This window comes from Vanessa cardui, chromosome 28 (assembly GCF_905220365.1).
Source record: "Vanessa cardui chromosome 28, ilVanCard2.1, whole genome shotgun sequence".
In the NCBI taxonomy this organism is placed as follows: domain Eukaryota; kingdom Metazoa; phylum Arthropoda; class Insecta; order Lepidoptera; family Nymphalidae; genus Vanessa; species Vanessa cardui.
This window is the reverse complement of record NC_061150.1, coordinates 6,092,961-6,106,601: the sequence shown is the minus strand read 5'-3', so window position 1 is coordinate 6,106,601 and position 13,641 is coordinate 6,092,961. Positions and strand designations below refer to the sequence as shown.

Below are 13,641 nucleotides of genomic sequence, written 5' to 3'. Positions count from 1 at the left end.
GGCATGTAATGCGGAGGAATGAGGAACATATTGTGAGGAAGGCCTTGAGCATGAATGTGGATGGATATAGAGGTAGAGGACGACCAAGGAAACGATGGATGGATTGTGTGAAAGACGATATGGTTAGAGAGAATGTTACTTGTGAGATGACGTCTGACAGAGAAGTATGGAAGGAGAAGACATGCTGCGCCGACCCCGAATAGAATTGGGATAAGGGCAGGAGAATGATGATCTTCTACTGAATTGTCAAAATATGTCTGTCAGTGTCATATATTCTCGATCGGTAAAGCATATTATCGCTCGTACTGGGCACGCGAAAATAGATCTTAAGGTGACGAACCTTTTCTTACCCCGACTGTACATTTATATCTAATGAAAAAGTATATGCTTTTAAATACCTTTACTTAACATTTATTAATTAGTTTGCTTCAATTATAAAATTCAAGGATCAATAACGATCTTTGTCGTCCTGTAACGAACCCAATTATTGTAAAATAATCCCCCCCTCCATATATTTATCATGAGTTCGATTCCCAAGTAAACCAACTTCAAATATTACAGGTTTTCAAAACCCTATATACTATATACATCTCATCTCTAGTCCAAACTTAAATAAATAAACTATTTAAACGATACAGGGTGTTCAGCTACGTTACAATCGAGAAATAAATATAGTACGACACACCTTAGATGTAGCGTTCGACCCGAGACGGCGAGTGCGTGTAAATCGACGCGTCAAATTGACGAATATATTTGGTCATACGATATTACAAGTTATTACGTTTGTATAAAGATTATATTCACATGAGAAATAAATATTGATAATTTGGGACAGCGTACTCAATTCGGATGTGATCGGTTTTACGAATTTTGACGACGCTGCATCTAAGTTGTGTCGTACTATACATTATTACAGTAGTTATTTCGAACAAACGACAGTCATATACGGATTTGTTTGTTATTTTGTGACGTAGGACTCAAACCGGCTTGATTTCACTGGAACGATATGGAGAGGTCTTATGACGTTTCGGAATAAGTTACCTTAAGTAAGCTGAGTTAGGTTGTTTATTATACAAACAATATTGTCACTTACGACGTTTTAACATTTACTTGTTTTATTTGAGTAAAACTTTTGCTGCTCTGAAAGCCGAGATGGCCCAGTGGTTAGAACGCGTGCATCTTAACCGATGACTGCGGGTTCAAACCCAGGCAAGCACCGAATATATATCTACTTAATTTGTGTTTATGATTCATCTCATACTCGGCGGTGAAGGAAAACATTGTAAGGAAACCTGCATGTGTATAATTTCATCGAAATTCTGCCACATGTGTACCCCACAAATCCGCTTTGGAACAGCGTGGTGGAATATGTTCCAAGCCCTCTCCTTAATAGGAGTGGAGGCGTTAGCCCAGCATTGGGAAATTTACAGGCTGTTACTGTTACTGTTTTGCTGTACTTAACCAACACACTTGACTATTAAGTATGACAAAGAAAAATACTTCCTAAAAAAACCCATGAAATATTTCTTCATAAAAACACCCCTATTTATGTATTTATCTCTTACTCTACGAGATAAGATAACAGACATCTCTATACCGTTCCAGTTTGAAAAAAAAACACAGTACATCATAATCATTCGAATTACAAGTAGTTTAACGAAAGCGATCCAATCATAAACATTGACAATTTGAATACAAAAGAGCAACGACCAATCAGAAGAAAGGAGAGCGTTGACCTTGAAATGACGCGATATCATTGGTCGAGAGCTTGAATAGTCCATGATAAGGTGTTATCACAGTGTCGGATTTACAAATCTGCCGCTAGTAGGCTATTAAATTTTTGCCGCCCATACTTTTTTTGCAACATTTATGATTTGTGTTCTATCGTCCTCATTACATCGGTTTTTTCCCGTTATTAGTGTGATTATAAACTAGGTGATATTTCTGCCAGTTACTAGATTATTTTTCCAACCCGCTATGCAGTGACGAGTATACGGATTACGGACGTAATGTGTATACATATAATTATACGTTATTTAATAATTTATTCCTGTAAGGCAATAACAAATTTGGGTTAAATTTGCCGCCCCTCTAAAGCCGCCCTAGGCTCCATACTTAGCCTATTGGTAAAACCGCCACTGTGTTATCGGAAGTTTTGAAGTAAAACTTCACTTATATACGTAGTTAAAAGTAATAGTGTTGTATTATAAATAAAGATATATTTATTAATAACTGTTTATGTTAAAACAGAGTTATTATAGATCACATAATACGTATTTTATTGTCTTATCCTTTCTCGGAGTTCAACTTTGCTTCAAAACAATCACATCGAAATCGGTTCAGCGGTTTGGTCGTGAAAGAGAGAGATAGCTTATATTACGCTTGCCAATAAACCAAGACTGGAGATCGTGTGGTAAGTTATCTATTGCCATAGACAAATAATTACACTATTTTAACTACTCAGTAAACGCTGGTCCTTTAAACGCCATAGATATTACGTTTTTACTTCATGAATCTATATACACGGATCATATATTTATATTGGAACGTTCTCGTTACACTACATACAAATTATCATAGACTCGATGCCCACTAGTGGGCACTAGTGGGATAGATTTGGAACAATTCCCTTAAAACATTCACTAACAACATTATCAGTTATAAATTAAACACAGACAAAATGTGGTATTTGTATCGTTTACAATTCTTAATTTAAATTCATTAAATTGTCTATGATTCGTATTAAAAATATTTCATTCTATATTTAAATTCAAAAATCCAAATTCGATTGCATTATAATAACAACAATAATTACACTTAAAATCCAAATTTAAATCTACTTAATAACTCAATTTTTAAAATAAAAAAAAAAACAACGCAAAGGTAACCAAGTATACAGCCACAATTAATTATCTGTTTTTTTTTTTTTTTTTAAATAAGAACGTCAATTCAAATACCACATTCCGGCGTCACATCACAATATTGTGCACTCGTGTTGTGCGGAGCCGCGGGGCTGTGTCAGTTATCGCGATCACCACGCGTGCGATATCGTCTGTGGTTACGACGTCATCATATCGTTCACAGACGACGTCGTGACCGAACTGCCCTTTAACAAATCGTTTATATCCCGCCTGAACATCGACAGGTTTTGCGTGAATCTGAAATTGATAAAAAAAAATATTGAATTGTTGGTAGGGCTTTGTGCTAGCCCGTCTGGGTGGGTACCACCCACTCATCAGATATTCTAAAGTCAAACAACAACAACAACAGCCTGTAAATTCCCACTGCTGGGCTAAAGGTCTCCTCTCCCTTTGAGGAGAAGGTTTGGAACATATTCCACCACGCTGTGATTAGAACGCGTGCATCTTAACCGATGATTGCGGTCAAACCCAGACAGGAACCACAAAATGTATGTGCTTAATTTGTCTTTATAATTCATCTCGTACTCGGCGGTGAAGGAAAACATCGTGATGAAACCTGCATGCGTCTAATTTCATCGAAATTCTACCACATGTGCATTCCACTAACCAGCATTGGAACAGCGTGGTGGAATATGTTCCAAACCTTCTCCTCAAACGGAGAGGAGGCCTTTAGCCCAACAACCCGGGAATTTACAGGCTGCTGTTTTTGTTGTACATGAGTGTAAGGAATGATAATATTTTTATTATTAAATAATCCAATTTAAAAAAAAAGACACGATATAAACCAAAATGACCGCCCAAGAAGTATTAGTTGGGAATGATACGATCGCCTCCTGGCTATTTCATCTCATATTAAATTGTTTATTTATATAATACATAAGACAAACAAAAAAAAAAAAAATCCGCTGAGTTTCTTTCGCCGGTTCTTCTCAGGTCAGAGTATTTTCTTTCCGAACCGGTGGCAGTGTTTCAATTGACCATCAATAAGAAAGTGTAATGCTTCTATATTGAATAAAGGTTTTTGACTTTGACTTTGACTTTGACTACAGGCACAAGGGACATAACATCTTAGTTCCCAAGGTTGGTGGCGCATTGACGATGTAAGGAATAGTTAATATTTCTTACAGCGTCATTGTCTATGGGCGATGGTGACCACTTACCATCAGGTGGCCCATATGCTCGCCCGCTAATCTATAACATGAAAAAAAAAGGTAGACGCCCATATGCTCGCCCGCAAATGACCATAGGATCCAAGAGGGTAGACGATCTAGATTCTCACCGGTCCCGGTTCTTCGACAGCAGATTCCTCTCGATGCCCTGCATGAGGCCGTTGAACCAGTGCGCGAGCTGCACCTGCTTGTCGCGCGGCTGCTGCGCGATCAGCTCGGCCCGAAGGCGCCCGAAGTGCTCCTCGTTTAGCAGCACCAGACCCAGCAGCGGCCGGGACATCGACCACTGGTTGCAGCGCTCCTCAAACATCACCACATTCAGCACCTGGAGAAAGGCGACTATAACATACCAGCCCAGCGGTGGGGAATTAACAGGCTGTTGATGTTGTTGTAATGGGTTTGGTGACGTCACTTAGCTGTATTGTAATCTGTGGTATATTTAGCCCACGTATAATAGGCAAACGAGGTTAACGAGCAAGTGACGTCATAAGCCCGACCAATCAGGAGCGTTTCAGCCTAGCGGTGGGGAATTAACATGGATGGATGGATTTGGTGACGTCACTCGTCTGTATTGTAATCTATGGTATATTTAGCCCACATATAATAGGCAAACGAGATCGGTGACATCACTTGTCTGTATTGTAATCTGTGGTATATTTAGCCCACGTATAATAGGCAAACGAGATTAACGAGCAAGTGACGTCATAAGCCCGACCAATCAGGAGCGTTTTGTGTCACGTGACGAACTTTCAAAAAATTGCATTTTTATTTATGGATTTCTGAATAAATTAATATAACATAATTTTCAACTTTCCTTAATCAATAACCATTTTTAAACTCATAATATATTTGTTGTTGTAATGAGTTTGGTGACGTCACTTGCCTGTATTGTAATCTGTGGTACATATAATCCACATATAACAGGCAAACGAGATTAACGAGCAAGTGACGTCATAAGCCCGACCAATGAGGGGCGTTTTGTGTCACGCGACGAACGTTTAAAAAAATGCATTGTTATTTATGGATTTCTGAATAAATTAGTTATTATTTTCAACGTTCGTTAATAAATAACCATTTTTAAACTCATAATATATACTGTTGGAATAAACAAACAACATCTGCGTCAAGTCACACAACTTCCCTTAAAAAAAAAAGGCGGGAGATTCGTAGTTGACGAATATAATTATTACGGTGTAATGTGATCATTGATGGTCATTTGTGTTGTAGACTAAATGTTTTTCTATTGTGGTAGGTTGATTGTTATTTTAAATTAAAGATAATTGTTTTAGAACTTTAAGTTTTTTAAATTTGAGTCGAGATGACCCAGTGGTTAGAACGCGTTCATCTTAACCGATGATTGCTGGTTTAAACCCAGGCAAGCACCGCTGATTCATGTGCTTAATTTGTCTTTATAATTCATCTCGTGCTCTACGGTGAAGGAAAACATCGTGAGGAAACCTGCATGTGACAAATTTCATAGAAATTCTGCCACATGTGTATTCCACCAACCCGCATTAGAACAGCGTGGTTTAATATGTTCCAAACCTTCTCCTCAAAGGGAGAGGAGGCCTTTAGCTCAGCAGTGGGAATTTACAGGCTGTTGTTGTTGATGATGTTGTTTTAGAACCTACTTCCTACTTCTGGTTCTAAAAATACTCATTACAGTAATTGACACTTTATTTTTCGCATCGTCAAATAGCCTACTTTGCATATGACACAGTTTACAAGGAGCCCTATCACATAATGTTGTCTTAAAATTTCGCGATTATTACACATTGAAATAAAACTAGTAATAACGGATTTGAATCGCGTATATTAATTATTTTTAACATCCCGACGTTTCGAGCACTTTACAGCGTTCGCGGTCACGGGTAGACTGACCCAGTCTACTAAATAATTAATATACGCGATTAAAATCCTTTATAACTAGTTTTATTTAAAAGCCATATCACCGTCACTGCTAGTTCGGTCAGTCAGGGCCCTATCACCATCACTGCTAGTTCTGTCAGTCAGGGCCCTATCACCATCACTGCTAGTTCTGTCAGTCAGAGCCCTATCACCATCACTGCTAGTTCTGTCAGTCAGAGCCCTATCACCGTCACTGCTAGTTCGGTCAGTCAGAGCCCTATCACCGTCACTGCTAGTTCGGTCAGTCAGAGCCCTATCACCGTCACCACTTGGCCGGTCAGTCAGAGCCCTATGGTGGTGCTGGTGACGTCACCACTCACCGTGGCCAGCAGCTGCTGCATGATCTCGGGCCGGCGCTGCAGCACCTCTATGAACATGTTGCTCGTCTCCGGCGGCGGCTGTCTCGGATTCGGCACCTTGTTACTCGCTGTAACGGAACACACAGTACTCATCGTAACTACCACTCGGTGGTAGGGCTTTGTGCAAGCCCATCTGGGTAGGTACCACCCACTCATCAGTTATTCTACCGCCATATAACAGTACGCAGTATTGTTGTGTTCCGGTTTGAAGGGTGAGTCAGTGTAACTACAGGCACAAGGGACATAACATCTTAGTTCCCAAGGTTGGTGGCGCATTGACGATGTAAGGAATAGTTAATATTTCTTACAGCGTTATTGTCTATGGGCGATGGTGACCATTTACCTTCAGGTGGCACATATGCTCGTCCGCCAACCGATAAAAAAAAAATCTACCAGCGACCGGCTTCGCACGGGTGCAATACTGATACTAAATATACTACAGAATTTGTTTATATACGACATCACGTCAACTTCTAGAATTATCAGCGTTTCTTTACTATATTGTCCATGTATACAAAATGTATCCTCTCGAATCACTCTATCCATTAAAAAAACCGCATCAAAATCCGTTGCGTAATTTCAAAGATCTAAGCATACATAGGGACAGACAGCGGTGAGTGACTTTGTTTTATACTGTGTAATGATAATGATAGTAAAAGCTATCGGTTCGGAAAGTAGATTCTACCGAGAAGAACCGGCAAGACACTCGGTAGTTACTCTTTTTCAACATTTAAAAAATACAAAGTCATGTTAGTTAAATACAATTATTTAAATTAATATATCCTGCTTGGAAGTCAACAGGTATTAGTACTCCACGCTTTTTTATCATCTATAAAATCTTGTATCCAATAATATGCCTTTGTTACCAATGTATTTTTTACAAACGATTTGAATTTACGAAACGGCAAAGTTAAATATTTCTGCGGAATTTTATTATAGAATAGAAAGTAATAGCACTATTAGCAAACTCAAAGTCCATCAATGTAGAAGCAGTACACTTACTAATTGATGATCAATTAAAATAAGCTCCACAAAGCACAAAAGCTGTTTTTCTGGCGCCTGAACCGTTTTTGATTGTGTTATTTCACCATCTCATATTATGAGAGTTAAAGAATAAATAATACACACTTGTGTGTCCGCAGACATTTATGTTACTATATATATATATATATATATATATATATGTATATGAAATCTTACACTTTTGCACGAGCTGCTTGAAGAGATAAGTGACGATGTGGTCCAGCGTCGCACAGCATCCCGTACACACGCTTGTGTCTGTGAACGATACATAGATCAATAATAACTCAACTCACTATCAATTTACTCGGTGGTAGGGCTTTGTGCTAGCCCGTCTGAGTAGGTACCACCCACTCATCAGTTATTCTACCGAAAAACAACAGTACGCAGTATTGTTGTGTTCCGGCCTGAAGGGTGAGTGAGTTAGTGTAACTACAGGCACAAGGAACATAACATCTTAGTTCCCAAGGTTGGTGGCAGATTGACGATGTAAGGAATAGTTAATATTTCTTACAGCTTCATTGTCTATGGGTGGTGGTGACCACTTGCCATCAGGTGGCCCATATGCTCGGCCGCCAACCTATAATAACATAAAAAAACAACAATAAAAGCCTGTTAATTCCTCATTTACCTCATTCATCATCAATACAACTAAATAGTAATTCATTGTGGCAGAGCTTTCTCGGGTACCACCCACTCATCATATATTCTACCGCCTAACAGTGCCCACTACAAGGGACGTAATATTGCAAACGCGTGCATCTTAACCGATGATAGCGGGTTCAAACCCAGGCAAGCACCACTGAGTATACATGTGCTTAATCTGTGTTTATAATTCATCTCGTGCTCGGCGGTGAAGGAAAACATCGTGAGGAAACCTGCATCTACCAAACGTGCATTCCATCATCCTGCATTGGACCAGCGTCGTGGGATATGTTCCAAACCTCCTAAAAAAGGGAGAGAAGGCCCAGCAGTGGGAAATTTACAGACTGTTACTGTTACTGTTTTGCTGTACTTAACCAATTCATTGACTATAAAGTATGCCGATGAAAAATATTTCCTAATAAAAAAACCCCCATGAAATATCTCTTCTATGGGCTTAAACACGTTTGATGTCTGTTTGTCTGTAGAGAAAGTAGAAACGGGAAATGTGTGGCTAAAAACACGTTTGATGTCTGTTTGTCTATGGAGAAAGTAGGAACGGGAAATGTGTGGCTAAAAACACGTTTGATGTCTGTTTGTCTATGGAGAAAGTAGGAACGGGAAATGTGTGGCTAAAAACACGTTTGATGTCTGTTTGTCCATAGAGAAAGTAGAAACGGGAAATGTGTGGCTAAAAACACGTTTGATGTCTGTTTGTCTATGGAGAAAGTAGAAACGGGAAATGTGTGGCTAAAAACACGTTTGATGTCTGTTTGTCTATGGAGAAAGTAGAAACGGGAAATGTGTGGCTAAAAACACGTTTGATGTCTGTTTGTCTATGGAGAAAGTAGAAACGGGAAATGTGTGGCTAAAAACACGTTTGATGTCTGTTTGTCTATGGAGAAAGTAGAAACGGGAAATGTGTGGCTAAAAACACGTTTGATGTCTGTTTGTCTATGGAGAAAGTAGGAACGGGAAATGTGTGGCTAAAAACACGTTTGATGTCTGTTTGTCTATGGAGAAAGTAGGAACGGGAAATGTGTGGCTAAAAACACGTTTGATGTCTGTTTGTCTATGGAGAAAGTAGGAACGGGAAATGTGTGGCTAAAAACACGTTTGATGTCTGTTTGTCCATAGAGAAAGTAGAAACGGGAAATGTGTGGCTAAAAACACGTTTGATGTCTGTTTGTCTATGGAGAAAGTAGAAACGGGAAATGTGTGGCTAAAAACACGTTTGATGTCTGTTTGTCTATGGAGAAAGTAGAAACGGGAAATGTGTGGCTAAAAACACGTTTGATGTCTGTTTGTCTATGGAGAAAGTAGAAACGGGAAATGTGTGGCTAAAAACACGTTTGATGTCTGTTTGTCTATGGAGAAAGTAGAAACGGGAAATGTGTGGCTAAAAACACGTTTGATGTCTGTTTGTCTATGGAGAAAGTAGGAACGGGAAATGTGTGGCTAAAAACACGTTTGATGTCTGTTTGTCTATGGAGAAAGTAGGAACGGGAAATGTGTGGCTAAAAACACGTTTGATGTCTGTTTGTCTATGGAAAAAGTAGGAACGGGAAATGTGTGGCTAAAAACACGTTTGATGTCTGTCTGTCTGTTTGTCTTTAGAGAAAGTAGAAACGGGAAATGTGTGGCTAAAAACACGTTTGATGTCTGTTTGTCTATGGAGAAAGTAGAAACGGGAAATGTGTGGCTAAAAACACGTTTGATGTCTGTTTGTCTATGGAGAAAGTAGGAACGGGAAATGTGTGGCTAAAAACACGTTTGATGTCTGTCTGTCTGTTTGTCTTTAGAGAAAGTAGAAACGGGAAATGTGTGGCTAAAAACACGTTTGATGTCTGTTTGTCTATGGAGAAAGTAGGAACGGGAAATGTGTGGCTAAAAACACGTTTGATGTCTGTCTGTCTGTTTGTCTTTAGAGAAAGTAGAAACGGGAAATGTGTGGCTAAAAACACGTTTGATGTCTGTTTGACTATGGAGAAAGTAGGAACGGGAAATGTGTGGCTAAAAACACGTTTGATGTCTGTTTGTCTATGGAGAAAGTAGGAACGGGAAATGTGTGGCTAAAAACACGTTTGATGTCTGTTTGTCCATAGAGAAAGTAGAAACGGGAAATGTGTGGCTAAAAACACGTTTGATGTCTGTTTGTCTGTTTGTCTTTAGAGAAAGTAGAAACGGGAAATGTGTGGCTAAAAACACGTTTGATGTCTGTTTGTCTATGGAGAAAGTAGGAACGGGAAATGTGTGGCTAAAAACACGTTTGATGTCTGTCTGTCTGTTTGTCTTTAGAGAAAGTAGAAACGGGAAATGTGTGGCTAAAAACACGTTTGATGTCTGTTTGTCTATGGAGAAAGTAGGAACGGGAAATGTGTGGCTAAAAACACGTTTGATGTCTGTTTGTCTATGGAGAAAGTAGGAACGGGAAATGTGTGGCTAAAAACACGTTTGATGTCTGTCTGTCTGTTTGTCTTTAGAGAAAGTAGAAACGGGAAATGTGTGGCTAAAAACACGTTTGATGTCTGTTTGTCTATGGAGAAAGTAGGAACGGGAAATGTGTGGCTAAAAACACGTTTGATGTCTGTCTGTCTGTTTGTCTTTAGAGAAAGTAGAAACGGGAAATGTGTGGCTAAAAACACGTTTGATGTCTGTTTGTCTATGGAGAAAGTAGGAACGGGAAATGTGTGGCTAAAAACACGTTTGATGTCTGTCTGTCTGTTTGTCTTTAGAGAAAGTAGAAACGGGAAATGTGTGGCTAAAAACACGTTTGATGTCTGTTTGTCTATGGAGAAAGTAGGAACGGGAAATGTGTGGCTAAAAACACGTTTGATGTCTGTTTGTCTATGGAGAAAGTAGGAACGGGAAATGTGTGGCTAAAAACACGTTTGATGTCTGTTTGTCCATAGAGAAAGTAGAAACGGGAAATGTGTGGCTAAAAACACGTTTGATGTCTGTTTGTCTGTTTGTCTTTAGAGAAAGTAGAAACGGGAAATGTGTGGCTAAAAACACGTTTGATGTCTGTTTGTCTATGGAGAAAGTAGGAACGGGAAATGTGTGGCTAAAAACACGTTTGATGTCTGTCTGTCTGTTTGTCTTTAGAGAAAGTAGAAACGGGAAATGTGTGGCTAAAAACACGTTTGATGTCTGTTTGTCTATGGAGAAAGTAGGAACGGGAAATGTGTGGCTAAAAACACGTTTGATGTCTGTTTGTCTATGGAGAAAGTAGGAACGGGAAATGTGTGGCTAAAAACACGTTTGATGTCTGTTTGTCCATAGAGAAAGTAGAAACGGGAAATGTGTGGCTAAAAACACGTTTGATGTCTGTTTGTCTGTAGAGAAAGTAGAAACGGGAAATGTGTGGCTAAAAACACGTTTGACGTCTGTTTGTCTATAGAGAAAGTAGAAACGGCATGTGTGGCTAAAAACACGTTTGATGTCTGTCTGTCTGTTTGTCTTTAGAGAAAGTAGAAACGGCGTGTGTGGCAGTCTCACCGAGCGCCGTGAGCCCCTCGGAGATGGAGGCGAGGATGTAGAGCGTGACGTCGGGCTGCAGCGACGCCAGGAACGGCATGTGGTCCTGCGCCAGACGCTCCAGCAGCACGTAGTACGTCTGCGACAGCTTCGGGTAGTCCTGGAAACACGACGCGACACCATCAGACACGTAGAGAGAGAGAGAAAGATAGAGATACAGAGAGAGAGAGAGAGAGAGAGAGAGAGAGAGAGAGAGAGAGGGAGAGAGAGGGGAGAGTGAGAGGGAGACCGAGAGAAAGTAATTTTATTACAGGGTCTAATAATAATATTTATTTACAAATACTAGCGTTCGCATTGAAATGTAAACGTAACAAGGATAAAATGTTTTAAATATATTTATCTTGATATTATATACTTATTGGTAGGCTTGATATATACAGGGTTATGGGTAACTCGACGTATATCCGTTAGGAGGTGAAAGGGGTGACTATTTGCAATAATTTAAACCCCCCATATGCATAATCCAAAAGTGAATCCTTTTTGAGTTACCACGTTTTTTAGCTTTCAAAATTTGTCAAAAAAGCAACTTCAAACATTTAATTTAAAAAAAAGGTATCGAATAAAATCTATTTTTTTTCCTTTGTTTTATAAAAACGATTCAACACTGGATATTTGTCAATATTTAAACAACAATTATCGGTCCAAATTTAAAAATGCGAGACGGAAAACGAAATTATTTAAAATAGATTTTTTTAATCCTCTAAAATCGCTTAAAAACTAAAAAAATCACTATTAAACTTGACCTGCAGTTTATTTTGAAAATTAATATATTATATGTACAGTCGGGGTAAGAAAAGGTTCGTCACCTTAAGATCTATTTTCGTGTGCTCAGTGCGAGCGATAATCTGCTTTACCGATCGAGAATATATAACATATTGCGTTGCAATGATTTGATGTTTAGATTCAAAAGGTACTAAGAGCATAAGACTTGATAAAGGAATGAATATGAAAACTGACGGTTTTCTTACTCTGACTGTTATAATTAAAATAAATGCCCAAGCCCTGCCCACGATCCAACGCTCGTCAACCGCTATGTTTTTATACTCCCACTTGTCATTCATCACATAATGCTAACTGTTTTCTAATCAGAGCTTGTCGCGAATATAATAAGCATTTTTGGAACATTGATATATTTCATTTATCTTTAATTAAATTTAAAGATAAAATTTGTAACCTTCTTAAATTAACTTAACTATATACTTTTAATATTGTCAAATATTTTTTTTCTTATTGTTTTAAAATATTTGAGTGCATTTTATGTTTTATCAATCGGTGGAAACTTCGCTGGATAATGTGATATCTAAACTGTATTATGTAATTAGATTATATTTTATATCTGTTTGTTTCCCAAATATTAAATAAATAAATACTCACCAATAAATCACTCTGTGGTATACTTAATAGTAACTTTGCAAACATGTTCAAAGCATTATCTAACGCCTCGTCTCCGTATAATCTGAAATTAAGACATATCAAAATCAAAATCAAAATAAACTATATTTGAGTAGGCTTTTACAAGCACTTTTGAATCGTCATTTAACAATTAAGCGAAGCTACCACCGGTTCGGAAAGTAGATTCTACCGAAAAGAATCAGCAAGAAACTCAGTAGTTACTCTTTTTCAACATTTAAATATACTTATGAATATTATCTAGGTCAAATAATTCAAACTTGGTTCATAAACCAGAGCCCAGTTGTTAGAACTAGTGCATCTTAACCACTATAAATGTGCTTAATTTGTGTTTATAATTCATCTCGTGCTCGGTAAAGGAAAACATCGTGAGGAAACCTGCATGTCTTTAATGTCATAAAAATTCTGTCACACGTGCATTCAACCCGCATTGGAACAGCGTGGTGGAATATGTTCCAAACCTTCCTCAAAGGGAGAGGAGGCCTTTAGCACAGAAGTGGGAAATTTACAGGCTGTTATTGTACACACATAAACAATCCGTATTCAGTCAGGACTTGTAACTTTGTGGATTTGGAGTCAGAGCGTTACCCAATGATGTTCTAGTTAACAGATATTTCATTAACGCGCAAAAAGTGAAGACTAGAAAACGTCCTAATTGGGACGTTTGCCTTTAGT

At 38.5% G+C, this 13,641-nt stretch overlaps 1 protein-coding gene across 1 annotated transcript in view; it reads right to left on the bottom strand.

Annotated features, from left to right (window-relative positions):
* Window positions 1-2,868: 2,868 nt before the first annotated feature.
* The window catches only part of LOC124541627 (exportin-7), a 34,721-nt gene continuing 23,948 nt past the window's right edge, over window positions 2,869-13,641 (bottom strand). Inside the window, exons 18-23 of the mRNA XM_047119551.1 lie at window positions 12,931-13,012; window positions 11,518-11,656; window positions 7,558-7,635; window positions 6,319-6,425; window positions 4,201-4,415; window positions 2,869-3,158 (exon numbers count right to left, since the gene is read on the bottom strand). Of these exons, the coding sequence (XP_046975507.1) occupies window positions 3,059-3,158; window positions 4,201-4,415; window positions 6,319-6,425; window positions 7,558-7,635; window positions 11,518-11,656; window positions 12,931-13,012 (721 nt within the window). The 3' untranslated portion in view covers window positions 2,869-3,058. The remainder of the gene's footprint in view (window positions 3,159-4,200; window positions 4,416-6,318; window positions 6,426-7,557; window positions 7,636-11,517; window positions 11,657-12,930; window positions 13,013-13,641) is intronic.